Genomic DNA, 23,771 nt, shown 5'->3' on the forward strand with positions numbered 1-23,771 from the left:
ACAGATTTGTCTTCGTTTTATATTTGAATTTAAATTTTTGTTGCCATCGAGACTAATCTATCACAATAGTTATAACATATAAATCATCTGTAAAGCACATAACATTTTCCTTACATTTAAAACACACAAAAATTTCATCACACATATATCACTATCTCCGCTATATCCTTGTCTAATTCATTGGTTTGCGTAATATTTTATATTTGTTTTCAAACTTCAATTGAATATTTATGCACTATAATATTCTCTTACGTTAAGTAAAGTAAATGTTGCACATTTATGTACATGTATATAGCCTCCCCCTCACTAACCACATACATATACAATCGTAACAATGTACATTTATAAACACAGTTATAGATAATGTGTGGTCATTTTTTATGACATTAATTACGTTTTATCATGTCCTTCACAACAATACACCTATTGTTACAAATCTATAAATAGATTATTTTCCACCGACTCAATAAATCAAGTTTTTACTCCGAAATGTTCCTTGGTTGAATGATAAACAGTTTTTTTCCCTTTGAACAGAGTTTTGTGTTCCTTTATTTAATAATGGTCCAATATTCTAGATTTTACTGTACATTTGACATTTTTATCTAGATTCTACTGTAAACTTGACGTTTTTATTTGTAAGTTCAGACAGTTTCTACTGTTAATTTCTGATCAATGTTCTCAACAATTGTACATTGTACTAGGAACATCCAGTCCATGAATAAAGGAAAGATTTGTTTGTTCAACTGTATATCGTCCCATTAACGTGAAAACTTTGAATAAATGGATGATATGTATGTATTCAGTCTCCTAGTAACGATCCTACTAAAACAGATATGTATATTTTAACGTCCTCGTTCAAATCTAGCCGGTTTAATAAATATCAAAGTTTCTCCTTTGTTGAAGTTGTTATAGATTTTCAATCAGAGAAACTATTTTTCCAAAAAAAATGTTAAAACAAATTAATCACAATTAAACTTTAAATGTCAAATGCAGATTTCCTCTTTCAGGACAACCCTAATATGCGTATACAAGTAGCAGATCCTAAACAACAGTGTATCGAACTTTGGAACCACTCAAATTCATGTATAGTAGCAACAACAACAAAAGTTGACTAGCAGAACTCTGTAAATTTCAGTCAAAATTGTCCTGCATTGAATTTCCTTTTATTTCAATGATCCATAAATCACATGTATGATAAGTTTTAATTCCTTTAAGAGTAGCTGTACATTTAATTATGTGTCTGATAATGTGATAGGTTAGCATCCACAATTAGGCAAAACAGGTGCCCATAATTCTAGGAGAGCCACCAAAATACGGAAATCATCAAAAAGGTCCATAAAAATAGTCCCACATATAAGAAGATCTATTGTCTCTGGAGAATGCTACGGTTTACTGCCCTGTCTTTTCCTATTTGTAAACACAGGTCCAAAGAAAAGAAACTTATTCCAACATATTTTTGTAATCTGAAGGTCTACCTCCACTATGGACCTGTCAAATATGTGGCCTAAACTGTTCTTAATATCTACTGATATTTGCTGGATTATTTTTCCAATAATAAACTAGTTATAACAACTGTTATAACATTTAAGTAAATATTTAGGTACTTAAAACATCCACTTGATTATGCCACAATTAAACAGAAATCATGTGACAATTTTACGACCTCATTAAAGTTTGTCTGACATTTAATTAATTTTACCATCAAAATATTTAGATATCAAAGTCTATCTTGTCTATACTAGAATGGTAATAAACAAAGTCTTCAAATAAATAAATTTCACAAGGAATTATTGTGGCTTGTTGTAATATTTATGTACTTATAACATACAAACGTTGGAAATTAAATTCTGTTCAAATCCAGTCTTGTTCAACACAGAACAACAGTAAATTGAACAGGAATTTATCCTTTTCCTGCAAACAATTTAATTGCAGCTATTTCCTGTCGGAATAATGATGCATCAGAAACATGAGGCAGCTATATTCAAGTCTTAGATTCAAGTAAATGTCCTCAAAAGATTGTCAAAGAATCAAAATTCCTTATTCAATATATGAACATTTTTATGTATCAGATAATCTACATGGTTAAAGTATTTCCACAAGAAATTGTCAAAAAATAAAAATTCTTCATTTTTTACATTGTTACAGTTCCTTCGTTTCTCCTCAGATATAAAGTAGTATAGCGTAGTACATTTTGACTCATACTTATTTCACCCTACAACCCACAACCAAAGAATCGTCCAGTTGATATATCGGTATATTATTAGTTAACAATCTTTTGTTTCTATATGTATGATAACTATTTGAACACTTGAATTATAGATTTGTTTTGAATTCCTTTGCTGGACACATATAAATGATCCTCTAGCTTTAGGGGGTTCCTTCAAATTTTTTTGTAACACAAGAGATTGGTGAAAAAAATAAAACAAATTCTTCTTTTAAATAACAATGTTTAAAGTATGACTGATTTTTAACATTTCTTTATATCCTGAGTGACTGTACTCTACACAGAGTCAACAATTACAATTCCTCTGTTACTCAACATATATATATATATTTATGTTGTCCACAAAAGATTGTCAAAAAATTCTTCATTTAAAGTACGAAGACTTTATTTTACATCTCTTTATTTCCTCTTTAGATTTAAAACTTTAAGTATGTTCACCAAAGAGCGCAAAAATCAAAAATTTTCATTTAAAATAAGAACGGTTATAAACAATGTAACGATTCCTAGATATTAAGTATGTCCACAAGAAATTGTCAAAAAATTAAATAATTAAAATACTTCGTTTAAAATATGAACGTGTTTTTACATTGTTACAATTCCTTCGTTTCTCCTCAGATATAAGGTAGTATAACATAGTACATTTTGACTCATACTTATTTCACCCTACAACCCACAACAAAAGAATGGTCCAGTATTGACATAGTAAATCAAACACTCGACGTTCTTACAAATTCTACTTTTAAACATCTTTAAATTTGATTTATAATATAGTAAAACTGTTCAATGCTGAAGAATTTAATAGAAGAATAACATTGTACTGAGGTGATCACCTTTAGATTGTATTAAATAGGTTTTTACATGTTCACATAAAAGTGTGAAATCTAAGTTCAATTTTCTTGTCTCATTCATCATCTACGAGGGTCTGGATGGGGTTTATAGATTATGAGAATAATGGGCCCAAAATTTAAAGAAGAAAGAAAATGGGAGTAAAGATATAGATTATAAGCGGCAGATTGTGCATAGGCGGATCAAGGGGGAGGGGGCCTGGGTGGCCTGGGCCCCCCTTTCTTGGGAAAAATTTGGTTGATTATATAGGGAATCATTGAAGCATAACTGGAGCGGGCCCCCTCTTAGGTCAGTCAGCGGCCCCCCTTAGGAAAAGTTCTGGATCTGCCACTGTTGTGTAAATTAGGCTGTTGGTTTTCTTTTGGAATCATTTCATATTTTTGATGTTCAGACATTTTACAGTATAAGTTTTCCTAATTGCTGAAAGCTGTATGATTGCCTATTATAGATTAGAGAATAATGGGCAAACAAATTTAACAATACAGAAAATTTGCCCAAAATATAGAATAGAAGGGGTTAAATTGTGTAAATTAGGTTGTTGTTTTTCCATACTTTTTACAGTGTTCTACTGTTTTTCTTATTGGTGAATGCTGTATGATTGCCTATTACTAATAAATAGTATTACAGATTAGAGAATGCATTGTAAGAATAGAGAAAATTTGCCTAAAATATAGAATAGAAGGGGCATAATTGTGTAATCAAATCGTTGCTTTTCTTATTAGAATTGTTTCAAATTTTTCATGGCTGAGCCTTCACAGCCTAAGTTTTCCTCATTGATGAAAGCTGTATGATTGCCTATTATTGCTTACATCCACTCCATTTGAACTCTGGTGATAATCTGTCTTATTGGTTATCATACCACATCTCCTTATGTTTATAATTTGTACGTCATGTCAAACTCTGTAACAATATCTCAAATGTACGAGATAAATTGTGGTCCCCGGTAATTAAATTTTAATGGAGGGATCTGATTACTTTAAACTTTTCTTGCTTTCTCATTTGATTTCAATTTAGATAACAAATATATAAATTAAACATAAACAAATCTCCTTATCAGATGGCCAATGGTCAAATTTCTGCCATAGAAGTACCATTAAAGGTGAAATATCCCAATTCGTTTGTAAAAAAGACATTTTTATAATCCAGATTGTTTTATCCCATATTTATAAAAAAAACAAGATAAAAATAGAGAAAGGAAATTGGCAATATGTCAGAGACAGCAACCCAACCAAAGAGCAGAAAACAGCTGAAGACCAAGAATGAGTCATGAAAATCATGCACCTAGAAGGGGGGGACCCAACTAGTTAGCCCCTGAACAAAATGTGTGGATGTCACACCAAATTACAAAACATATAAATGAACTAAAATATAAATCATACAAGACTTACAAAAGCCAGAGAGAGGCTCCTGAGTTGGAACAGGTGCAAAATGCAAAAAAAGGGGGGATAAGCTTTGAATAAAACATTTTTTTTTAGTTTTCATTCAACTTCCTGGTGTCATGTTTACTCTATAAGTTGGCCAGATTTTAAAAATCTTCAAGATGAACTGTATATTTTTTGACTCATTTGAGGCTGCAGGCAACAGACACACATGTATATCATCTTTCCTATAATGATGTTAACTCAATTATTAAATTTTTCTACACATGGCTATCTATTTACCAGCAAGCTTATAAATGGTGCAATTTGGGGGAAAGAATTATTTGTTTTATGTTTTATATTATCATTGGGAAAAAGTCAAAAATCGGTAATATTGTTTGGGATATAAATGCGAACACATTTTCAACGTATATGAGCATATTCTCCGATAGAGCATATACTCCGATTTCTGATTGAAGAAAATAATGCTGGAATATGTTTCTAACATTAATCCTCCAAATTTGCACACGACTGACAGTACACGCCTGATAAAAAATATATTCGTCTTGTCGATTTTAGTTAATTTTGAAAACATTTCTTAAAAAGTTTGAAGAATCATCAACTGGGTCCTGCAAATGTAAATCCTGATTTATTGTCTGTCCTACGTAGTCATGACAATTTAACCTGCTGATAACAGTTTGTACTTACTTCGTCTATTTCTGTGTCACTTTCCATACTTTTACTGCGAGGTTTACGACTCGGAGACTTAGATCTGTGGTCCTGGTTACTGTCCGAGGACTTACTGAAAATAAACAATAACAGTGAATTCAATAATTTTTTCATTAGTACCAATTTTCGTGGATTGATGATATTTTCCATTTTTGTGGATATTTCATTTTGTTTCCAAACTCTGCACAAATTCCTCTACAAAATATGTAATTAATTGGATATTTGAATTCATGAATCCCAGGCTACCACGAAATCTACGAAAATTGCTATCAAACGAAATATAATGAATCCACAGTATAAAATTTACTGTGGATTCATTATTATTTGTTGGATACCAATTTTTGTGGATTTCGTGGGCACAGTCAAACCACGAAATTAAATATTCAAAGAATGATACTTTTTCTATAGGTTTGTATGCAGACATAAGCAAAACAATGAAATTAAATATCCACGAATATGCAAGTTTTTCTTAATCCACGAAAATTGGTTCCCATGAAAATAAATGAATCCACAGTACATGACTTCTAGGACACGTTCTAATTACAACACATATCTTTTAGGAATTTCGGTCCTCAATGCTCTTCAACTTCGTACTTTATCTGGCTAATTTAACTAATTTAACTTTTTTGGATTCGAGCTTCACAGATGAGTCTTTTGTAGACGAAACGCCCGTTTGGCTTATATACAAAATTTAGTCCTGGTATCTATGATGAGTTTATCTTATATTCACACCTTGCCTGTACCTCTTGTTCCTACTTTCTGTTGTGATGGTCTTTATGGGACCACTTGAGAGTTGTTGTTGTTGTTGTATTATTATCTTGGTGTAATCAGGCCTAGGGGTGTACAGAATTTTCAACACCAGTGTAATTTCAATACACCTGATTTCACACCAAGATAACAAATTTATTTCTTATGAAGCCTTCTTGTTCTGATTTTTTATATAAATCTTTTCTCTGTCATCTAAAGCTAATACTTCTCTTTTCTTGATTAGGCAAGTATAAAAGCACATGAAAAAAATCTTTTATTTTCATAATGATTATATATATACCTATATTACACCTATTCGTGTAAACAGGGTCTAACTGTAAAATTGTGAATAAAATGACATAGGATGATTCAGTTTGCACCTCAAAATAGGCAGAGTTTTAAACTGTAAAACTATATGAATTTTTTTTGCCTGAGACGTTAAATCTTGGTTGGTTCACTTTTGAAATTTGATTCTGTTTTAGTGTCATATGAATCAGAAAAAAAATTTAAAGTTTTGTCTACTAAGAGCAGTGTTGTTTTTTATCCCCCATTTATGGGCATTATGTTTTCTGGTCTGTGCATCCGTTCGTTCTTCCGTCCATTCGTTTGTCCCGCTTCAGGTAAAAGTTTTGTTTAAAAAAAATATTTATGTAATTTTTGATGAAGTTGAAACTTAGTAAACAAAACATGTTCCCTAATATAATATGATCTTTTTTTAATTTTAATGCCAAATTAGAGATTTTATTCCATTTTCACGGGCCACTGAACAAAGAAATAATAGTGCAGATGGGTCACATTCTTGTTTACCTTGGAGTTTTATTTTTCCCTTCCAGATTGTCCAGACTGGCTAGAGCTGAGTCTCTCTCCGTCTTTACTTGTTGTAGCTGTCTCAGAGCATGATCTCTCTCTTTCAGGGCCAATTCAAATCCCAGTTGCAGGGCCTTTGTTGGTCCTTTCTCATCAGATATTGCTTCTAAAAATAAACATCAATATCGTTAAACTTTTACCTTGATTTTTTTTCAATCAAAGGAGATTTTATCATGTATTACAACATGTTGGAATTAATCAGCGGCGAATTACAGAAATTTTCACAAGTGGGGCCCTCTGACTGCCGAATAAAGCCTTGGCCCCCCTCTAAATTGGCCTATGTTAATTGTTGTAACATGTTAACTTGGAATTCATTATAATTTGGGGGATACAAATTTTCATGTATTTCATGGGTATAGGAAAACCAGCAATTTAAAATAACAACAGTCTAAATTACCTGATATCTAAGAAAACATAATGTTACATTGAAAGTGAATATTCTTTGAAAATTGGTATCACACCATGAAAATAAGCAGGAAACCAATTCTATTACTTATTATAATTAGGTTGCTCCAAGCTTCCTCCGTCATTTTCAAACTTTTTCCTTGATTTTTGTTTCAATCACAGGAAATATTACCGTGGTGTGGTGGTTAGTGCATCGGACTACTAACACAAAGGTTCCTGGTTCGATTCCAGTTTGGGATGAAAATTTCAGGAACCCAATTTTCGGCTCTCCCTTGACACCATTTGCAAGTATGGTCTTGAGGAAACGATGATAGTCCGTCGGACGGGGACGATAAATGGCTGGCCCGTGTTAAGAGAGAGCCACATCTCTTGCACGTTAAAGACACCCTTGTAGATTTCGAAAAAGAGTAGGCTAATGCCGCTACAAGGCAGCACTCGCACCCGCAAAGTGGAAAGGGATTAATATAAGTTGCAAAACTTGTTTCCCAATCCACTATAAATAAATATGTTTAAAAAATTATAGCATTTTTAAATTATTATTAAAACAAGTTAACTGTGGATGCATTATAATTTGAGCAATGAATTAATGAGGGATCAGAGGCCTCTAGGTTACAATACACCATTAGATTGTATGGGCGCAGCCATTTTATGAGCATAACATGGTATTCAGAATTAAGAGTATGGCAAATCCTGATTGGTCGATATGTGCGCCCGTTATTTTTTATTATTAGAGACTTTGTGCACTCTTCTTTATACAAAAGGCAAAATAAAAATTATTCCGTAGCCCTAAAGGCACTGAGATGACTTTTCAACGCTAGGACAAGACACGTATTTTTAAGGGCAAAATTAATAGGCATGGGAGATCAGTACAAAATACGCTAAGAAAAGCAACGCGAACCTATATTTTTTGGACCAAAAAATACTGTCCTAATAACTTTTCTTTGATTCTAGCAAGGTTTCGTAAAAAAAATCAACTTTATAAAGTCTGTATCTCGAAAAAGGCTACCATTGTTGCCTATTGGGAAATTAATTGTTTATTTCAATCTCTAGGCTCTTAAGCTTTTCTAATTTATTGTTTTCATTCAGCCAGTACTATAGAGAATAGTCTATGATCTGTCTAGAGTCCAGGATCCAAAAGCGAACAAGAAAGTTCTAAAATAATTCTTTCTTAACAATCTTATCAGTCATGTGAGTCACGGTCTTTAATGTTTTAATGGTATGATAATTTAAGTGACAACTTGTCGCCATATCCATTATACGGTCAACCAATTATCTCCCTTATATCAATATTGTCTCACTGATTAAGATCAGAAACAAATGACCATAAAATGAGACAGAGATTGGAATTTTAATTGTTGACAAATAAAATATCCATGTTCTTATCTGTTGATAAAACCAATACTACAAGACCTGACCACCTATTAGGCCAAGGAAAGAAATGTTGTGTTGTCACTGATAAACATGAAATAAAATTGAGGTTAGACATGGGGAATGTGTCAAAGAGTCCAAAGAGCAGAAAACAGCTGAGGGCCATCAATGAACATGATGAAAATGTGACTGAGATTGAAATTGTATTGTTCACTTATAAATTTATATTTATATGCTTGTTCTCAACTGTTTATAAAATACTACCAGTTCTAGGCTCCACATCATTACTCAGTACTAAGGACTTAAAGAAGGGCAAAATTTGTTCTGGTGACACAAAACAGGAATTGTTAAAGTTAAAATATTGGCATGGTAGCCCACAACTTTAATTTTGTAGCCGCACTATACCAGAAAAGTAGAAATTTAAGTAGCTCACGCCAAATTTTAGGGGCCATTGGCGAGTGGGCCATGGCATGGCTAATTCAAACCTGCAAAATCTAATGGTGTGATAGGTTGAATTATCTGTATTCTGAGGATGATTACACTTTTATACTTAGAAAGAAAAAAAAAATAAGTAATTATATAAATGGGGTTTGCCACATCTCTGGAGTAGCAACTCTGAAATACTTTTTTATTTAACAAATAATACCTGTATGACTATTTCAAGTTTATTTTACAATGTTATGTAAAATACTGTATGATGTATCAATTATATATGTTATGTGTACATGCCCCCCTGGGGACCTTATTTGGAAAATAAAATCTATCTTATCTTGTCTTATAATGACTTCTAGTTCCAGACCACAAATTTGGTAATTAGGTGCATTTTTGTTCTAAAGAATTGACCTCATTGTTCATGTATACAAAAAAAAGAGTTTTAAATTATGTGTACAGTAGCTAAGGATTTACAATTACTTATTAACAGCCTCCGAAAGACTTATTTTCAAAATGTCTCAGGGCTCACACTACCAGGCGACTTGGCCGAAGAAGTTGCTTTCCCAACCCCCAAAAGTAAAAACAAGTCACCCTGTTCAAATCTCACCACTTCTCCCTATCAGTTTCAAAAAGATAAGTCACTTCTCCCTATAATTCTGAAGTAGTGTGAGCCCTGTGACGTATTACTTTTTTTCATTTCTTTCTTGGTATGACATGTATGAGCTTCCTATTAAAAAGCACACCCCTTAATGGGTAACGTTAAAATGTGTAATAGGGGGGGGAAACAAGGGTAAAATATATTACATCAAGGTGAAATCCAATATAATATACAAGTGATTAATCCAATTATTTCACCTGTAGCCAGTAATACCTTTGTGGATGACCTCACCTGGGAAGTACAGATAATTTAAAGTTAACAAGGAGGATAATGATGGGAGTTAGTCACATAGCTGATTCACAAGACATTCTGTTAAATCATCAACAAAATATCTGATTTAATGATATTTATTTCCGTTATGGGAGCTTGATATGTTTGGTGTGAATTGTCCTGGATTCATTGATGTAATACAGTTAAAGGGAGATAAGTCACATTTACAAATCAACATTGTGTGATGTTTTTTTAACACATTATTAATTCAATCATTTTTTCTTAAATAACAAATAACTTTAAAATTCAACTAAATAAATCTGATAGATCTCAAAGCTGATCTGACTAACAATTCTACTAAGCTGCTGTCCAAAAATTATTGCATGCATCTATTATTGCAATTTTAATATTTAAGATTAAAAACAACTCGTATCGGTGAAGATGCTGACCAACCATCAAGTCATTTTATTCAGTAATTTCTGAGAAGACTGATCAAAATATTTGTTATAAGAATGGACTGAGGATAAGGTGATAGCAATTATATATTGATCATTCTCATATATAGAGCAACGATCAATTTGATTGATTGACGTTTAAACTTTAATGTTACTTTCAGACAATTACCAGTTTTGTAGCATTTTATTTTTGTAGGAAGCTGGAGTGCCAGGAGAACCACTGACACCTCTGTAGAAAATCTGACAACCCTGATCAATTAAGATTAGAGTCAAGTGTCCCTGCCATGTGTAGGAACCCACAACCTCAGTGATGACAGGCTATAGGCGGATCCAGCCCCCCACTTGTTGGGAAAATTTGGTTGGTTATATAGGAAATCACTGAAGCATAACTGGAGCCCCCCTCTTGGGTCAGTCAGTGGCCTTGCCCCCTCTTATGAAAGTTCTGGATCTGCCACTGCAGGCTAGTGATACAGAAGTTTGACTGCTTAGACCACTCAGCCACCACAGTGAGTGAGCGCCCCCTCCCTATATAGTAATTTTGGGAGAGACAAGAAAAAATAATAATAAGATTGAACCCTTGACCTCGCATATACTTAACTATTGGGTTGAAATAAAAAATTATGAGTTGATAATTAAATGTTCCACGTGTAGACACTTATATCTATAATTAAAACAAAGAAGATAACAATACAAGGTGTTAACTTTAAAAGATATGTTCAATCATTACTCATACTAGTAATCTTATACTTCCTTTGTTAGTGGGGTTGTATAGAATAAATTAGCCATGACATGATGATATCACGGCTGGCTCAATCAGGGTAGACTAGCTGATTTAAACAGTTGAACAGTTTTGCTTCACATATATAGTCTTGTATGTTTTTATAATTTTACTTCATTTAAATAGGTTTTGGAGTTTGATGGGACGTCCATTTTCACTGAACTAGTCTAGTACACAATTTTGTTAATTCAAATTTTAAAAACTTTAACCACAGAGTGAATGTAATGTTTCCCCGCAGAAAAACTAAGTCCATTTATAAGTAAAAAACAGAAAAAATGGAATTTTATTTTTGAAAAATTTACTATCTTATGATCACAAGCTTCTGTCCAAGTTTGGTAGAAATCCAGTATAGTTTAAGAAAGTTATTAAATTTTCAAAAACTTTAACCACTGAGTGAATATTTGTGGACGCCGCCGACGCCGACGGAATGTAGGATCACTTAGTCTCGCTTTTTCGACTAAAGTCGAAGGCTCAACAAAAACTACCATAACTCCTCAAGACACACACACACACCAATACAAATACAAAATGTAGTCTGTGTGCAACATACAGTTTTTCTCTGACTGAACAAATCGTTGTTTTTAAATATTTCCTCATAAAACATCCCCCAGTTAAATGAGGCCTGAAATGACATCCACAATAACATTTGTCTTGTTGTCATTTAATACGTTTTCTTCTTGTCACAAGTTTCTAAATAAGGTCAGTTTTTTTTAAATTATGAGGTTTTTGATAAAACAAAAATTACAAAGGGATGAGTTTAATAAAAATTAAACTTTTGAGATTTGACTGCTTTATACTTGTATGCAGTATTTCATAAAATTCTAATAATTAATCTCATATTTTTGTATTGTTTATATATATAACTTTTAAAATTATAAATGCACAAGCAGCACAATAATTACTTAAATTACAGTGCAGTACAACATTGTTTTGTTTTTGTCAATGTCACTTGGGATGTTCTTTATTTTATTTTTTCCTCCTTTTTTTTTTAGACTGGTTAAGATTTAGATCTTGGCCTATATTTTAAGATAGATAGACAACACAGCATTCTATCAGTGGCTGATACAGAAAAATTCATTTGGGGGGAAAGGGGGAGGGGGGATTGACTGCCTAAGAGGGGGTCTGTTCCGGTCATGCTTCAGTAATTCCTTAAGTATACAACCAACTTTTCCAAAAAAAATGGGAGCTCAAGTGCCCCTGCCACCCCCTGCCACCCCCCCCCCCCCCCCCCCCAACCCTTTAAGTCTGCCTCTGTCTATTATTGGAAACAATGTCTAACCATCACAATAGTAAATGCACACACTGTAGTTTCTGATCTTTTGGTAACTAAAACATCTTCCACCAAAATCACAACAAAATAACATTTTTTGCTAAGGTTATGTCTAGCAATCACTAATCAATCATAAAACAAAATTAATGAAATAAAACTCAAAATAAAGTTTAATATTACTTGTTCTCGTCTGACCCAATATGTCGTTTGAGTTTGTGTACAAAATTGTAAATCTTACCATTTGAAGCCATGCGTCTTGTTTATCTTCTCATATTTAAATATACACAACAAAAAAGTTGATGCACCGATATCCACATTAAAGAGGCCAATGAGAGGGAATTTATTTCATTTTATAACCACAGTAATTTTTCTAATGACAATTTTGTGATTTGTAGTAAAATATGAGTAATAATTAACACCATTCTCCATGCTATTATTTGTGTTAATATAAAATATCTAGGATTTACAAATGACTCATTTTACCCTTAAATTTTAAAAGTTAAAGACATGATCTAGTCATATAGTAAGGTTTTATGTCAAAATATTGTACAACCAATTAAAAGACAATTTGAGCAGATAATTTTTAAATAACCTTCTTTACGTAATTTCAATATAGATTATATTACAATTAGTAATCCAACTTACTATCTACAAGTCATCTTTAAAATGCAAATTATATTTTTTGAATTATTTAAAATTGTCTTACCTGTAGTGATTTAAAAAGCGTTATACCTGACCTACATTTTACAGGTGAACTTTTTACCTATCTTGTCATATGTACTAGTCTATAAGTCTTACTATTGTACTACAGAATAGTCCAAACAAACAGGTAAATAGGGAGGTCAGGATTGTAAATCTACCCTGGGAAAAAGAAGAGATAAAACTGTACCTGGTTTGATCCAGTCCACAATTTAAATCTTTTTGTGTACAAAATAAACAAGATATATTTCTACACATTTGTTTGTTTATAATACATTTACTATTATGACTTTGTAATCATTGTAATACATATTATATAAGGTTTTGTTTACAAACATCAATTTAAATGTGAAACTTTGTACAGTAGATATATACATGTATATATTGCAGTCAGTAGGAGTTGTACCGGTTAGTCAAATGTGTTTTGTTAAGCTACAATGTATATATACTTTTTCACTTTTTTGGTCATTAGGAAAATATTGTTCATGTTGTTTGTGCTGTACTTTTAAGACCCCTCTTCAGTGAAATTCGTTTTACATGCACATGAACAACCAATGGCTCCGCAGGGTGCAGCTCTAAACGACCACAAAGGACAAACCCTGAACAGTTGGGCAAGTATGGACACAACATAAAAGCTTGATACAGCTCTAAATTTAAATTGTGATCAAATTCTTGACATAATATGAGTTTCAGACACAAAACAAATGTCAAGATCTTACAAATCTATTATGCAATATTGTGCAATTAAAGATTTCTTCTACAAACTTTTCAAAAATTTGGGAAAAAAAATTGAAACCTACTACCAATCCCCCCCACACCCCTCTCCACTTTTTTTTTGCAACAAGTCCAAAACCTGACATTTCTTTGGTAGCAATACACAGTTAGGGGTTTAGTTTCGCATTATGGCCCCTGTGAATTTTTCAAATAGGAAAGTTATTGTGTAATAAAATTCATTTTTAGACAGATGAGTGCTAATTTAGCCTTCAAAGGTGGTTTATAAGAGCATCAAGATTATTTTTTACATGTTTTATGGGCTGTTTTCTGTTTGACAGTCCATATTTTCGGTCCAGAAATTAATGTACTGTTTACAAACACTCTTTTTCTACACGAAGTTTTTGACGCAATTTTACAAAAAAATGAGACGAAAGACATATGATTTTCATTGGATTTGCTGAATGATATATGTACACAGTTTCAGAAAAGGTATTACTTCAAGCGATTGAAATTCTACTTTTAGCCAAATTTTGGGGAAATATGTGACATCTTTCCCCCCCTTTTTGCAATATTTCATAACAAATAAATGCAGATTGTTGCCATGGATACACCAAAAAGAAATTATATTTTACCATTTTATATACTGGAAATAAAATCTATGGAAGATTCTGATTACATACATATGCCCATATATGACACAAACAGTAAGCTTGATATTGCAAGAAAGCAATGAAAAGGGAATGGTAAAATTCATAAGGGCAAATTTTAGTATTTTTTCCTAACTGTTTATTGCTACCTTATGGCATACTTACCAAGCTCAGAATTGTATACTTTAAGACTTTTCATGCCACAAATCTATTGATATTTAGATTCAAAATCAACTTCTGAGTAAATTAAGTGTTTAACAATGACAATATGTGTCAATTTTATTGTTTACAGTCCTTAGCAACCAAAATTAGACATTTTGACACTAGGCTTATATTTGTACTCTATCGGCTTAACGTTTGCTTCTGATGGATTGGACTGCATGTAGTAGCCCAAGTATTTAACGCGTTGGTTTTTTTCTTGCGAATATATATAATTATTGTTTTTATCAAGATTTCATGTTACATTTTGGCATATATTAAATGCATAATTAAATCAGATGTAAGATATTGATTCCCTATCAACAATTTTTTTAATCAAGTCTTTTGTATGCAATAAGCATAAAGATTAACATGTTTATGCTTAAAATTGCTAAATTTTGTACAATGTTGCATCATCAGAGATCTTATTATAATATTCAACATTAAAAAACTGACAAAAGAGGTACAGTTTTTAAGATTTGGCTAAAAATTGAGGTAGAGACAAGATTTTACACTTTGACTTGGCACCTTTCTTAAAATCAGTTTTTGTCGCGTTTCAGGGTCAACTGCTAACCTTCATAAAATATTCATTACTCAACCAATTTTCAAAAATAAAAGGCCATTTTACTCGTTTTAGCTAGCAGAACTCAGAAAATAAGTTAAAAGGGAGACTTTGAAAAAAATATTTACTATTAAGGTAGCAATACACAGTTAGGGGTTTAGTTTCGCATTATGGCCCCTGTGAATTTTTCAAATAGGAAAGTTATTGTGTAATAAAATTCATTTTTAGACAGATGAGTGCTAATTTAGCCTTCAAAGGTGGTTTATAAGAGCATCAAGATTATTTTTTACATGTTTTATGGGCTGTTTTCTGTTTGACAGTCCGTATTTTCATAGCTAGACCGGTCATCGGTCCAGAAATTAATGTACTGTTTACAAACACTCTTTTTCTACACGAAGTTTTTGACGCAATTTTACAAAAAAATGAGACGAAAGACATATGATTTTCATTGGATTTGCTGAATGATATATGTACACAGTTTCAGAAAAGGTATTACTTCAAGCGATTGAAATTCTACTTTTAGCCAAATTTTGGGGAAATATGTGACATCTTTCCCCCCCTTTTTGCAATATTTCATAACAAATAAATGCAGATTGTTGCCATGGATACACCAAAAAGAAATTATATTTTACCATTTTATATACTGGAAATAAAATCTATGGAAGATTCTGATTACATACATATGCCCATATATGACACAAACAGTAAGCTTGATATTGCAAGAAAGCAATGAAAAGGGAATGGTAAAATTCATAAGGGCAAATTTTAGTATTTTTTCCTAACTGTTTATTGCTACCTTTATACATTATTTACAAGTAGTGTAAGGGAGATAAATCCAAACATTGTATATTAACTGCTTTTAAACTACCTCCCTTATACTGCTTTCAAGATCCATTCACTAAATCTAAAAAGTTATTGTTCCGAAACTAAATGTGTCTTCGGACGACACAGACGACAATGACATGATACCATTATACAACACAATTTTTTTTTTGCGGTCATATAAAAATTACAGTTTTTATCCAACGCAGTCATAGTTTTGAATATTGTTTTCAATTTAGACTTGTATTTATAATATGGCTGATCACCATTGGATGAACTTGGACTTGTTGGATGGAGCAGAATATCATTCAATGAGTGGACCTGGACATGTTGGATGGGGCAGAATCTTATCCAATGAATTGACTTGGACATGTTGGATGGGGCAGAATCTCATCCAATGAATGGACTTGGACATGTTGGATGGAGCAGAATCTCATCCAATGAATAGACTTATACATGTTGGATTGGGCAGAATCTTATCCAATGAATTGACTTGGACATGTTGGATGGGGCAGAATCTCATCCAATGAATGGACTTGGACATGTTGAATGGAGCAGAATCTCATTCAATGAAAAGACTTGATGGATGGAGCAGAATCTCATTCAATGGATGGACTTGGACATGTTGGAAGGGGCAGAATCTCATCCATTGCATTGACTTGGACATGTTGGTTGGTACAGAATCTAATTCAATTGATGGACTTGGACATAATGGTTGAATGGAGCAGAATCTCATTCAATTGATGGATTTGGACATGTTGGATGGAGCAGAATCTTATCATATGGATGGACTTGGACAGGTTGGATGGGACAGAATCTCATACCATGAATGGACTTGGACATGTTGGATAGGGCAAAATCTCTTCCAATGAATGGACTTCGACATGTTGGATGGAGCAGAATTACATACAATAGACAGACTTAAGACATGTTGGATGGATAGAGCAGAATCTCATTAAATGGATGGACTTGGACATGTTGGATTGAGCAGAATCTCATCCAATGAATGGACTTGGACATGTTGGATTTAGCAGACTCTCATCCAATGAATGGACTTCGACATGTTGGATGGAGCAGAATTACATACAATAGACAGACTTCAACATGTTGGATGGAGCAGAGTCTCATTCAATGGATGGACTTGTTTGGTTGGGTGGAGCAGAATCTCATCCAATGAATTGACTTGGACATGTTGGATGAAACAGAATCTTATCCAGTGGAAGGAAATGGACATGTTGGTTGGGTGGAACAGAATCTAATTCAATTGATGGACTTGGACATGTTGGTTGGATGGAGCAGAATCTATTTCAATTGATGGACTTGCCGACTTGAACATGTTGGTTGGATGGGGCAGAATCTATTTCAATTGATAGACTTGGACATGTTGAATGGAGCAGAATATAATCCAATAGAGGGACTTGGACATGTTGAATGGAGCAGAATATAATCCAATTGAGGGACTTGGACATGTTGAATGGAGCAGAATCTAATCCAATGGAGGGACTTGGACATGTTGAATGGAGCAGAATCGTATCCAATGGATGGACTAGTACATGTAGAATGGAGCAGAATCTAATCTAATGGATTGACTTGAAGATGTTGAATGGAGCAGAATCTAATCCAAAGGAGGGACTTGGACATGTTGAATGGAGCAGAATCTTATCCAATGGATGGACTTGTACATGTTGAATGGAGCAGAATCTAATCCAATGGATTGACTTGGAGATGTTAGATGGAGATGAATCACATCCATTGGATTGACTTGGAGATGTTCGATGGAGCAGTATCTTATCTAATGGATGGACTTGAACATGTTGGACGGAGCAGAATATAATCCAATGGAGGGACTTGGACATGTTGAATGGAGCAGAATATAATCCAATGGAGGGACTAGGACATGTTGTATGAAGCAAAATTTTCCATTGGATAGACTTGGACATGTTGAATGGAGCAGAATCTTATCCAATGGATGGACTTGTACATGTTGAATGGAGCAGAATCTAATCCAATGGATTGACTTGAAGATGTTGAATGGAGCAGAATCTAATCCGATGGAGGGACTTGGACATGTTGAATGGAGCAGAATCTTATCCAATGGATGGACTTGTACATGTTGAATGGAGCAGAATCTTATCCAATGGAGGGACTTGGACATGTTGAATGGAGCAGAATATAATCCAATGGAGGGACTTGGACATGTTGAATGGAGCAGAATCTTATCCAATGGATGGACATGTACATGTTGAATGGAGCAGAATATAATCCAATGGAGGGACTTGGACATGTTGAATGGAGCAGAATCTAATCCAAAGGAGGGACTTGGACATGTTGAATGGAGCAGAATCTTATCCAATGGATGGACTTGAACATGTTGGACGGAGCAGAATATAATCCAATGGAGGGACTTGGACATGTTGAATGGAGCAGAATATAATCCAATGGAGGGACTAGGACATGTTGTATGAAGCAAAATTTTCCATTGGATAGACTTGGACATGTTGAATGGAGCAGAATCTTATCCAATGGATGGACTTGTACATGTTGAATGGAGCAGAATCTAATCCAATGGATTGACTTGAAGATGTTGAATGGAGCAGAATCTAATCCGATGGAGGGACTTGGACATGTTGAATGGAGCAGAATCTTATCCAATGGATGGACTTGTACATGTTGAATGGAGCAGAATCTTATCCAATGGAGGGACTTGGACATGTTGAATGGAGCAGAATATAATCCAATGGAGGGACTTGGACATGTTGAATGGAGCATAATCTTATCCAATGGATGGACATGTACATGTTGAATGGAGCAGAATATAATCCAATGGAGGGACTTGGACATGTTGAATGGAGCAGAATCTTATCCAATGGATGGACTTGTACATGTTGAATGGAGCAGAGTATAATCCAATGGAGGGACTTAGACATGTTGAATGGATCAGAATCTTATCCAATGGATTGACTTGGACATGTTGAATGGAGCAGAATCTTATCCAATGGATTGACTTGGACATGTTGAATGGAGCAGAATCAAATCCAAAGGATTGACCTGGAAAGTTGGATGGAGCAGAATCTAATCCAATGGATGGACTTGGGACATGTTGGATGGAGCAGAATCTCATCCAATGGATGACTACCCCCCCCCCCCCCCTCCCTTTTGATAATTTTTGGGTAAGCCACTGCTTTAAGGATGTTCGCTACTCTGTTAAAAAATAACAAGCTTTTTAAAAGACTATTATAATTTGATAGTATATTAATAAAGAAACTAAAAAAGTAGAAAAAAATGATGGGTCCGTGTATTCGTTTTCAAGATATAAGTCATTGAAAATTTGGCGGGAAAATAATTCTCTCTAGATTTTTCATATATTTAACATTGACACCTTATTTGTTTCAAAAACTATGAAAAAATAACAAAAATTTAATAAAATTTTGAAATATGGCTTTTTAAACTTTATGTCATAAAATTATGAAAAGAAAAGTAGGGGTTAGTGGGCAAATTTTTTTAATGACAATACATGGATAAAAACAGAGGATTCCGAAAATCGATCAAAAAATCCAAAAATGGAGGAGCAAACATCCTTAATAGTGACAACCAAAGACTTAGACAAAGTTACTGTGGATTCATTTATTTCCGTGGTTATCAATCTTCATCAACATATTATGTTTTTATAGTTTAACTTCACCCTACCCATTATCAAAGAATATGTTTTTTTAATCTATTTAAAAATTACAGCTTTTAATACATCAACAAGTCAATTGCTTTGTGTATTACTAATGTTTAGAACATGGACTGCTAAAAGTATAATTACCAAAAAGAAATTGCAATATATTTTTTGAATATGTTCAAAAACAGTTAATATCTTTAAAAGGTAACATTGAATGGAGAGTTGTCTCATTGGCATTCATATCTTCTTTATATATCTGCATGTTTTTTTACATTGTGTAATCTGTCTTAGAGCTTGTGTTGATTTTTTTCTTACAAATGTACATGTACATTTTTCATCTTATCTTATCATGCTTATACAGTGAAACCTGTCCAAACCAAACACCCACTGGACTTTGCGTTTTGTTCGGTTTTCACAGGTGTTCGGATTGTACAGGTAAACGGAAGTCGACACCAAAGTAATTTTGGTAGTTACTGACAAGGGATAATAGGTGACACAACAGACGACAGCTTTATTTTTGTGTTGATTTAGATGTAAATGTAAAAAAAAAGAAGATGAAGATAGACGTATTGCTACATTGTTGTTTAAAAATCAAACACCACTCCGTCAATCACACTCCTCGTTGTGAAATGTCCGACCTGGAGCGATTTTGCTTTTATAATTATTTTATCATCCGTTAATTCACTGACCAATTCAAATTCACAGTCACTGTCGAATGACGATTCTGTAATTGAATCGGGAACGTCATTGTACACTCGAGTTCTCGGACTAAACTGGTCTCCAGCTGATTGTTACTTCGGCAAACGATAAGAGTGAAACAGCAGCAGGGGTCCAGTTTATTCTAGGACTTTATCGTTGCTAACTACAAAAAGTTACTGTTTTCAAAATTTTCAGAACACTTTGAACAAGTGACTGAATTCACTGAAAAGTATGGTATGAATAATGAAAAATGAACAAATTGATGTCCAATTTATTTTTAATTCCAAGGACATACATTGTAAGCTAGTCGGCACTTGGTCCTGAAGCGGTATCAGGTCCGTTTGCGCCCAATACACTTTCACACCCTACATATTCACACCTTGCACGTTTGCACCCAATTTTAAATTAAAATTCCTATAGAATAATCGGAAAATCAAGATTGTTGTTTTTAATTAATTTGATGTAAAAACTGCATGTACAAAAATATATATTTAGCTTGGTATGACATGTATGAGTAAAAATTGAAGATTTTAAATGAAAAACACAAAAGATTTTAACAGCTTGGCCACTTTAATCTGAAACAATGAAACAAAAAATTGTAGCAATACACTAACCAAAACATGATTAAAATTTATTCAACACAAAAAAAACGTTGTCTCACATGACATTGACAACAAATACATGTATACTTAGAGGAATACACTTGTCAAACATTGATTTCTAACTTAATAAACACAAAACCAATAAAAATTTGATGTGAACATGATTTGGGCTCGAACAGACCTGGATTCTCCTAAAGGGACGAAGCAGGGCTTCTATTTTGGACGGACAAATATCCACTTTTCAATATGGGAAGAGCTCTAGCGTCCCACTTCCCCAACTCGAAGTTCACAGCCGTTTTACATCAGAGTTATCTTGGACTAGAATGCACTATTATTGTTAAGGATGTATATATTGTATATCTATATAACTCTAAAAGAATTATTCATGTTTCGTAGATGTTATTATGTATAGTGTATCAAAGGCTCTTCCTGACAGTTATAGATGTTGAAATGTAAGTCTACTTCAAGGGTAAAAATATTTATAATTTGAAACCCTTGTCATAGACCTACATAATTTTTTTGTAGTCCAAGTCTATTTCTTGTAAAATTATTTGTGACGTCATTTTGCAAGGATAAATTATTGTTTTACATTGTCTTATGGGGGCATTTTATAGCGGCCTATGCGGTATGGGCTTTGCTCATTTGTTGAAGGCCATACTGTGACCTATAGTTGTTAATTTTTGTGTCATTTTGGTCTTTTGTGGATAGTTGTCTTATTCAATGGCAATCATACCACATCTTCTTTTTTATGTCTTAAAAAATTAAATATATTTCTTAATAAATAACAACCTGGGTTTTCTAATAAGAATCCTGTCAATAAATGTGGCGAACTTTCTTCTAAACTTGCACAAAATTCATGAAATGCTCCGACACCTTTCTTGGATAAAATGTCTAAAAACACTTCACATTGTACTTTACGACCACCAGACTCTAGTATTTGTCTTTCTTCTGATTGTGTTATAACTTCGTTTTTTATCAGTCGTGGTAAAACTCTGTTTACATCCAAATCTCTTAGTATAGCTGCCTTATGTTGACCAAGAAGACGGGCAACAGTGTTTTTGCCCGCCATCTTGTCTACTTTGATTACGGTCAATCCATTTTGCGGATCAACTTTAATATTTTTGTGAAACGATCAAATTAAACGAAACGAAATCAGAAATTTATATAAAACAAATACAACTTATGAATTGGTATGCAACAAGAATACTGAGAAATGCATTCATGAAAAGGCCTTCATACTCAGACGATTAAGAATTTGCGAAAAAATGAAATGATGTTTGTTGAAAGTAGGACAAATCGACCCACTGGCATATCGCCTCACACCAAATCGCCCCAAACTGGTTTATACCAACTCGTCCAACTCTTTAAAAAATCGCCTCAATTGTGAAAAAGGTTAAATCCCGTTATTTTTTATCCTACCAACTCGCCCTACTTGATGAACAAAGTTAGAATCTAAATGAATATATAATTTTCATGTCTGCCAATTCGACCCACTTACAAACGAAAATTTATAAAACTATCTTTATTGACTATGAGATGGTATGATTCAACTCATCAGGACTTTTCTATTTTTCATAAGTGGCCGGGGCGAGTTGGCAAGACTTAATTCATTAGGATTTCTCTATATTTTTTTCACAAGTGGGGCTAGTTGCCATTCACGTCACAGAAATCCTGTGAGTGCCTTTGAGACAACTCTCTTTCCAAATCAAAATTTGTTAGACAACCCTTTACAGGTCAAATAACGGTCTTCAACACGGAGCCTTGACACACACCGAACAGTATATGCCATTAAGGGCCCGAACATAACTAGTGTATGACAATTCAAACGGGAAAAGCATGTTTATCTTAGGTTTTCATAGGTATTGATTTTATTTCAGGAAACGAAGATATACAACGGTTTTGCATTACTAAATTCATCCGGATTTATTTATTTTTCACAAGTGGGGCGACTGAGTTGGTAGACCTTATTTCAGATTTGTACCCTTTTCAAAAATAGACTTTCGGCAATTATCCAACCTCTTTTCAATGGAAATTTAACCTTTTTCATAAGTGGGGCGAGTTGGTAAACAAAAGTGGGGCGAGATGGTGAAAAAGTGGGGCGATTAGGTTTGGGATGATTTGTCATGGCTTCATGTTTGTTTAACGTACAGTTGCAAATATCTTAATATGATATGCATGATCTGAATGTGTACTTTGCAGGGCCAGTATATGACATAAATGTGTTTCGGGAGAGAGGCCGCATGAAAATTAGTTCAACGTTGTGAGAGCAACCGAAGTCTTAAACTTTAAAAGCTCTCAATTGTCTTGGCACACACGAGATTGGTTGATGGTCTTTGACTGTTTATATTGATTGGATTTGCTAGGTGGAATTTTCAGTGAAGCACTGGCTGTTGTTTTTAGAGAAGGAGTAGGTGCGGTAAGGGCCGATTTTGGCCTGAATTATGAGTTCATTTGACGGAAGATTTTGGACACTTTTTAAACACTTAACTTTGTCTATTTCAGTTGATTCAATTAGTTTCTGTGAAAGATTTTAACTGATTTTAAAAGTCATTAATTAATAACGCTCCGATGCAAGATTAGATATGAAAAATCTATCCAATATGCCACAAAATGTCACTTTCAAAATTTTTTGGTCAAAAATGAAATGTCCCACGCATCCTTGTTCATCTTCAACCTTCATATATGTTAGGTATTATCAGCAAATACAACTTACATTTCAATATTAGAATTGAACACAAATGCGGCCACTTTCATTTAAGATTGAAACCGTCTAAAATAAAAAGTTAAACTGATCGTGAAGATTTCAGTAATTAAGCA

At 33.5% G+C, this 23,771-nt stretch overlaps 1 protein-coding gene across 3 annotated transcripts in view; it reads right to left on the reverse strand.

Moving 5' to 3' along the window:
- LOC134718451 (tight junction protein ZO-1-like) overlaps positions 1 to 22,036 on the reverse strand; it is a 103,744-nt gene extending 81,708 nt beyond the window's left edge. For all 3 annotated transcript variants that reach the window (XM_063580970.1, XM_063580969.1, XM_063580968.1), the window contains exons 1-3: positions 21,744 to 22,036; positions 6,712 to 6,877; positions 5,137 to 5,230 (exon numbers count right to left, since the gene is read on the reverse strand). In XM_063580970.1, the coding sequence (XP_063437040.1) occupies positions 5,137 to 5,230; positions 6,712 to 6,877; positions 21,744 to 22,023 (540 nt within the window). In that variant the 5' untranslated portion in view covers positions 22,024 to 22,036. The remainder of the gene's footprint in view (positions 1 to 5,136; positions 5,231 to 6,711; positions 6,878 to 21,743) is intronic.
- Positions 22,037 to 23,771: the final 1,735 nt, after the last annotated feature.

Source organism: Mytilus trossulus, chromosome 5 (genome assembly GCF_036588685.1).
Source record: "Mytilus trossulus isolate FHL-02 chromosome 5, PNRI_Mtr1.1.1.hap1, whole genome shotgun sequence".
NCBI lineage: Eukaryota > Metazoa > Mollusca > Bivalvia > Mytilida > Mytilidae > Mytilus > Mytilus trossulus.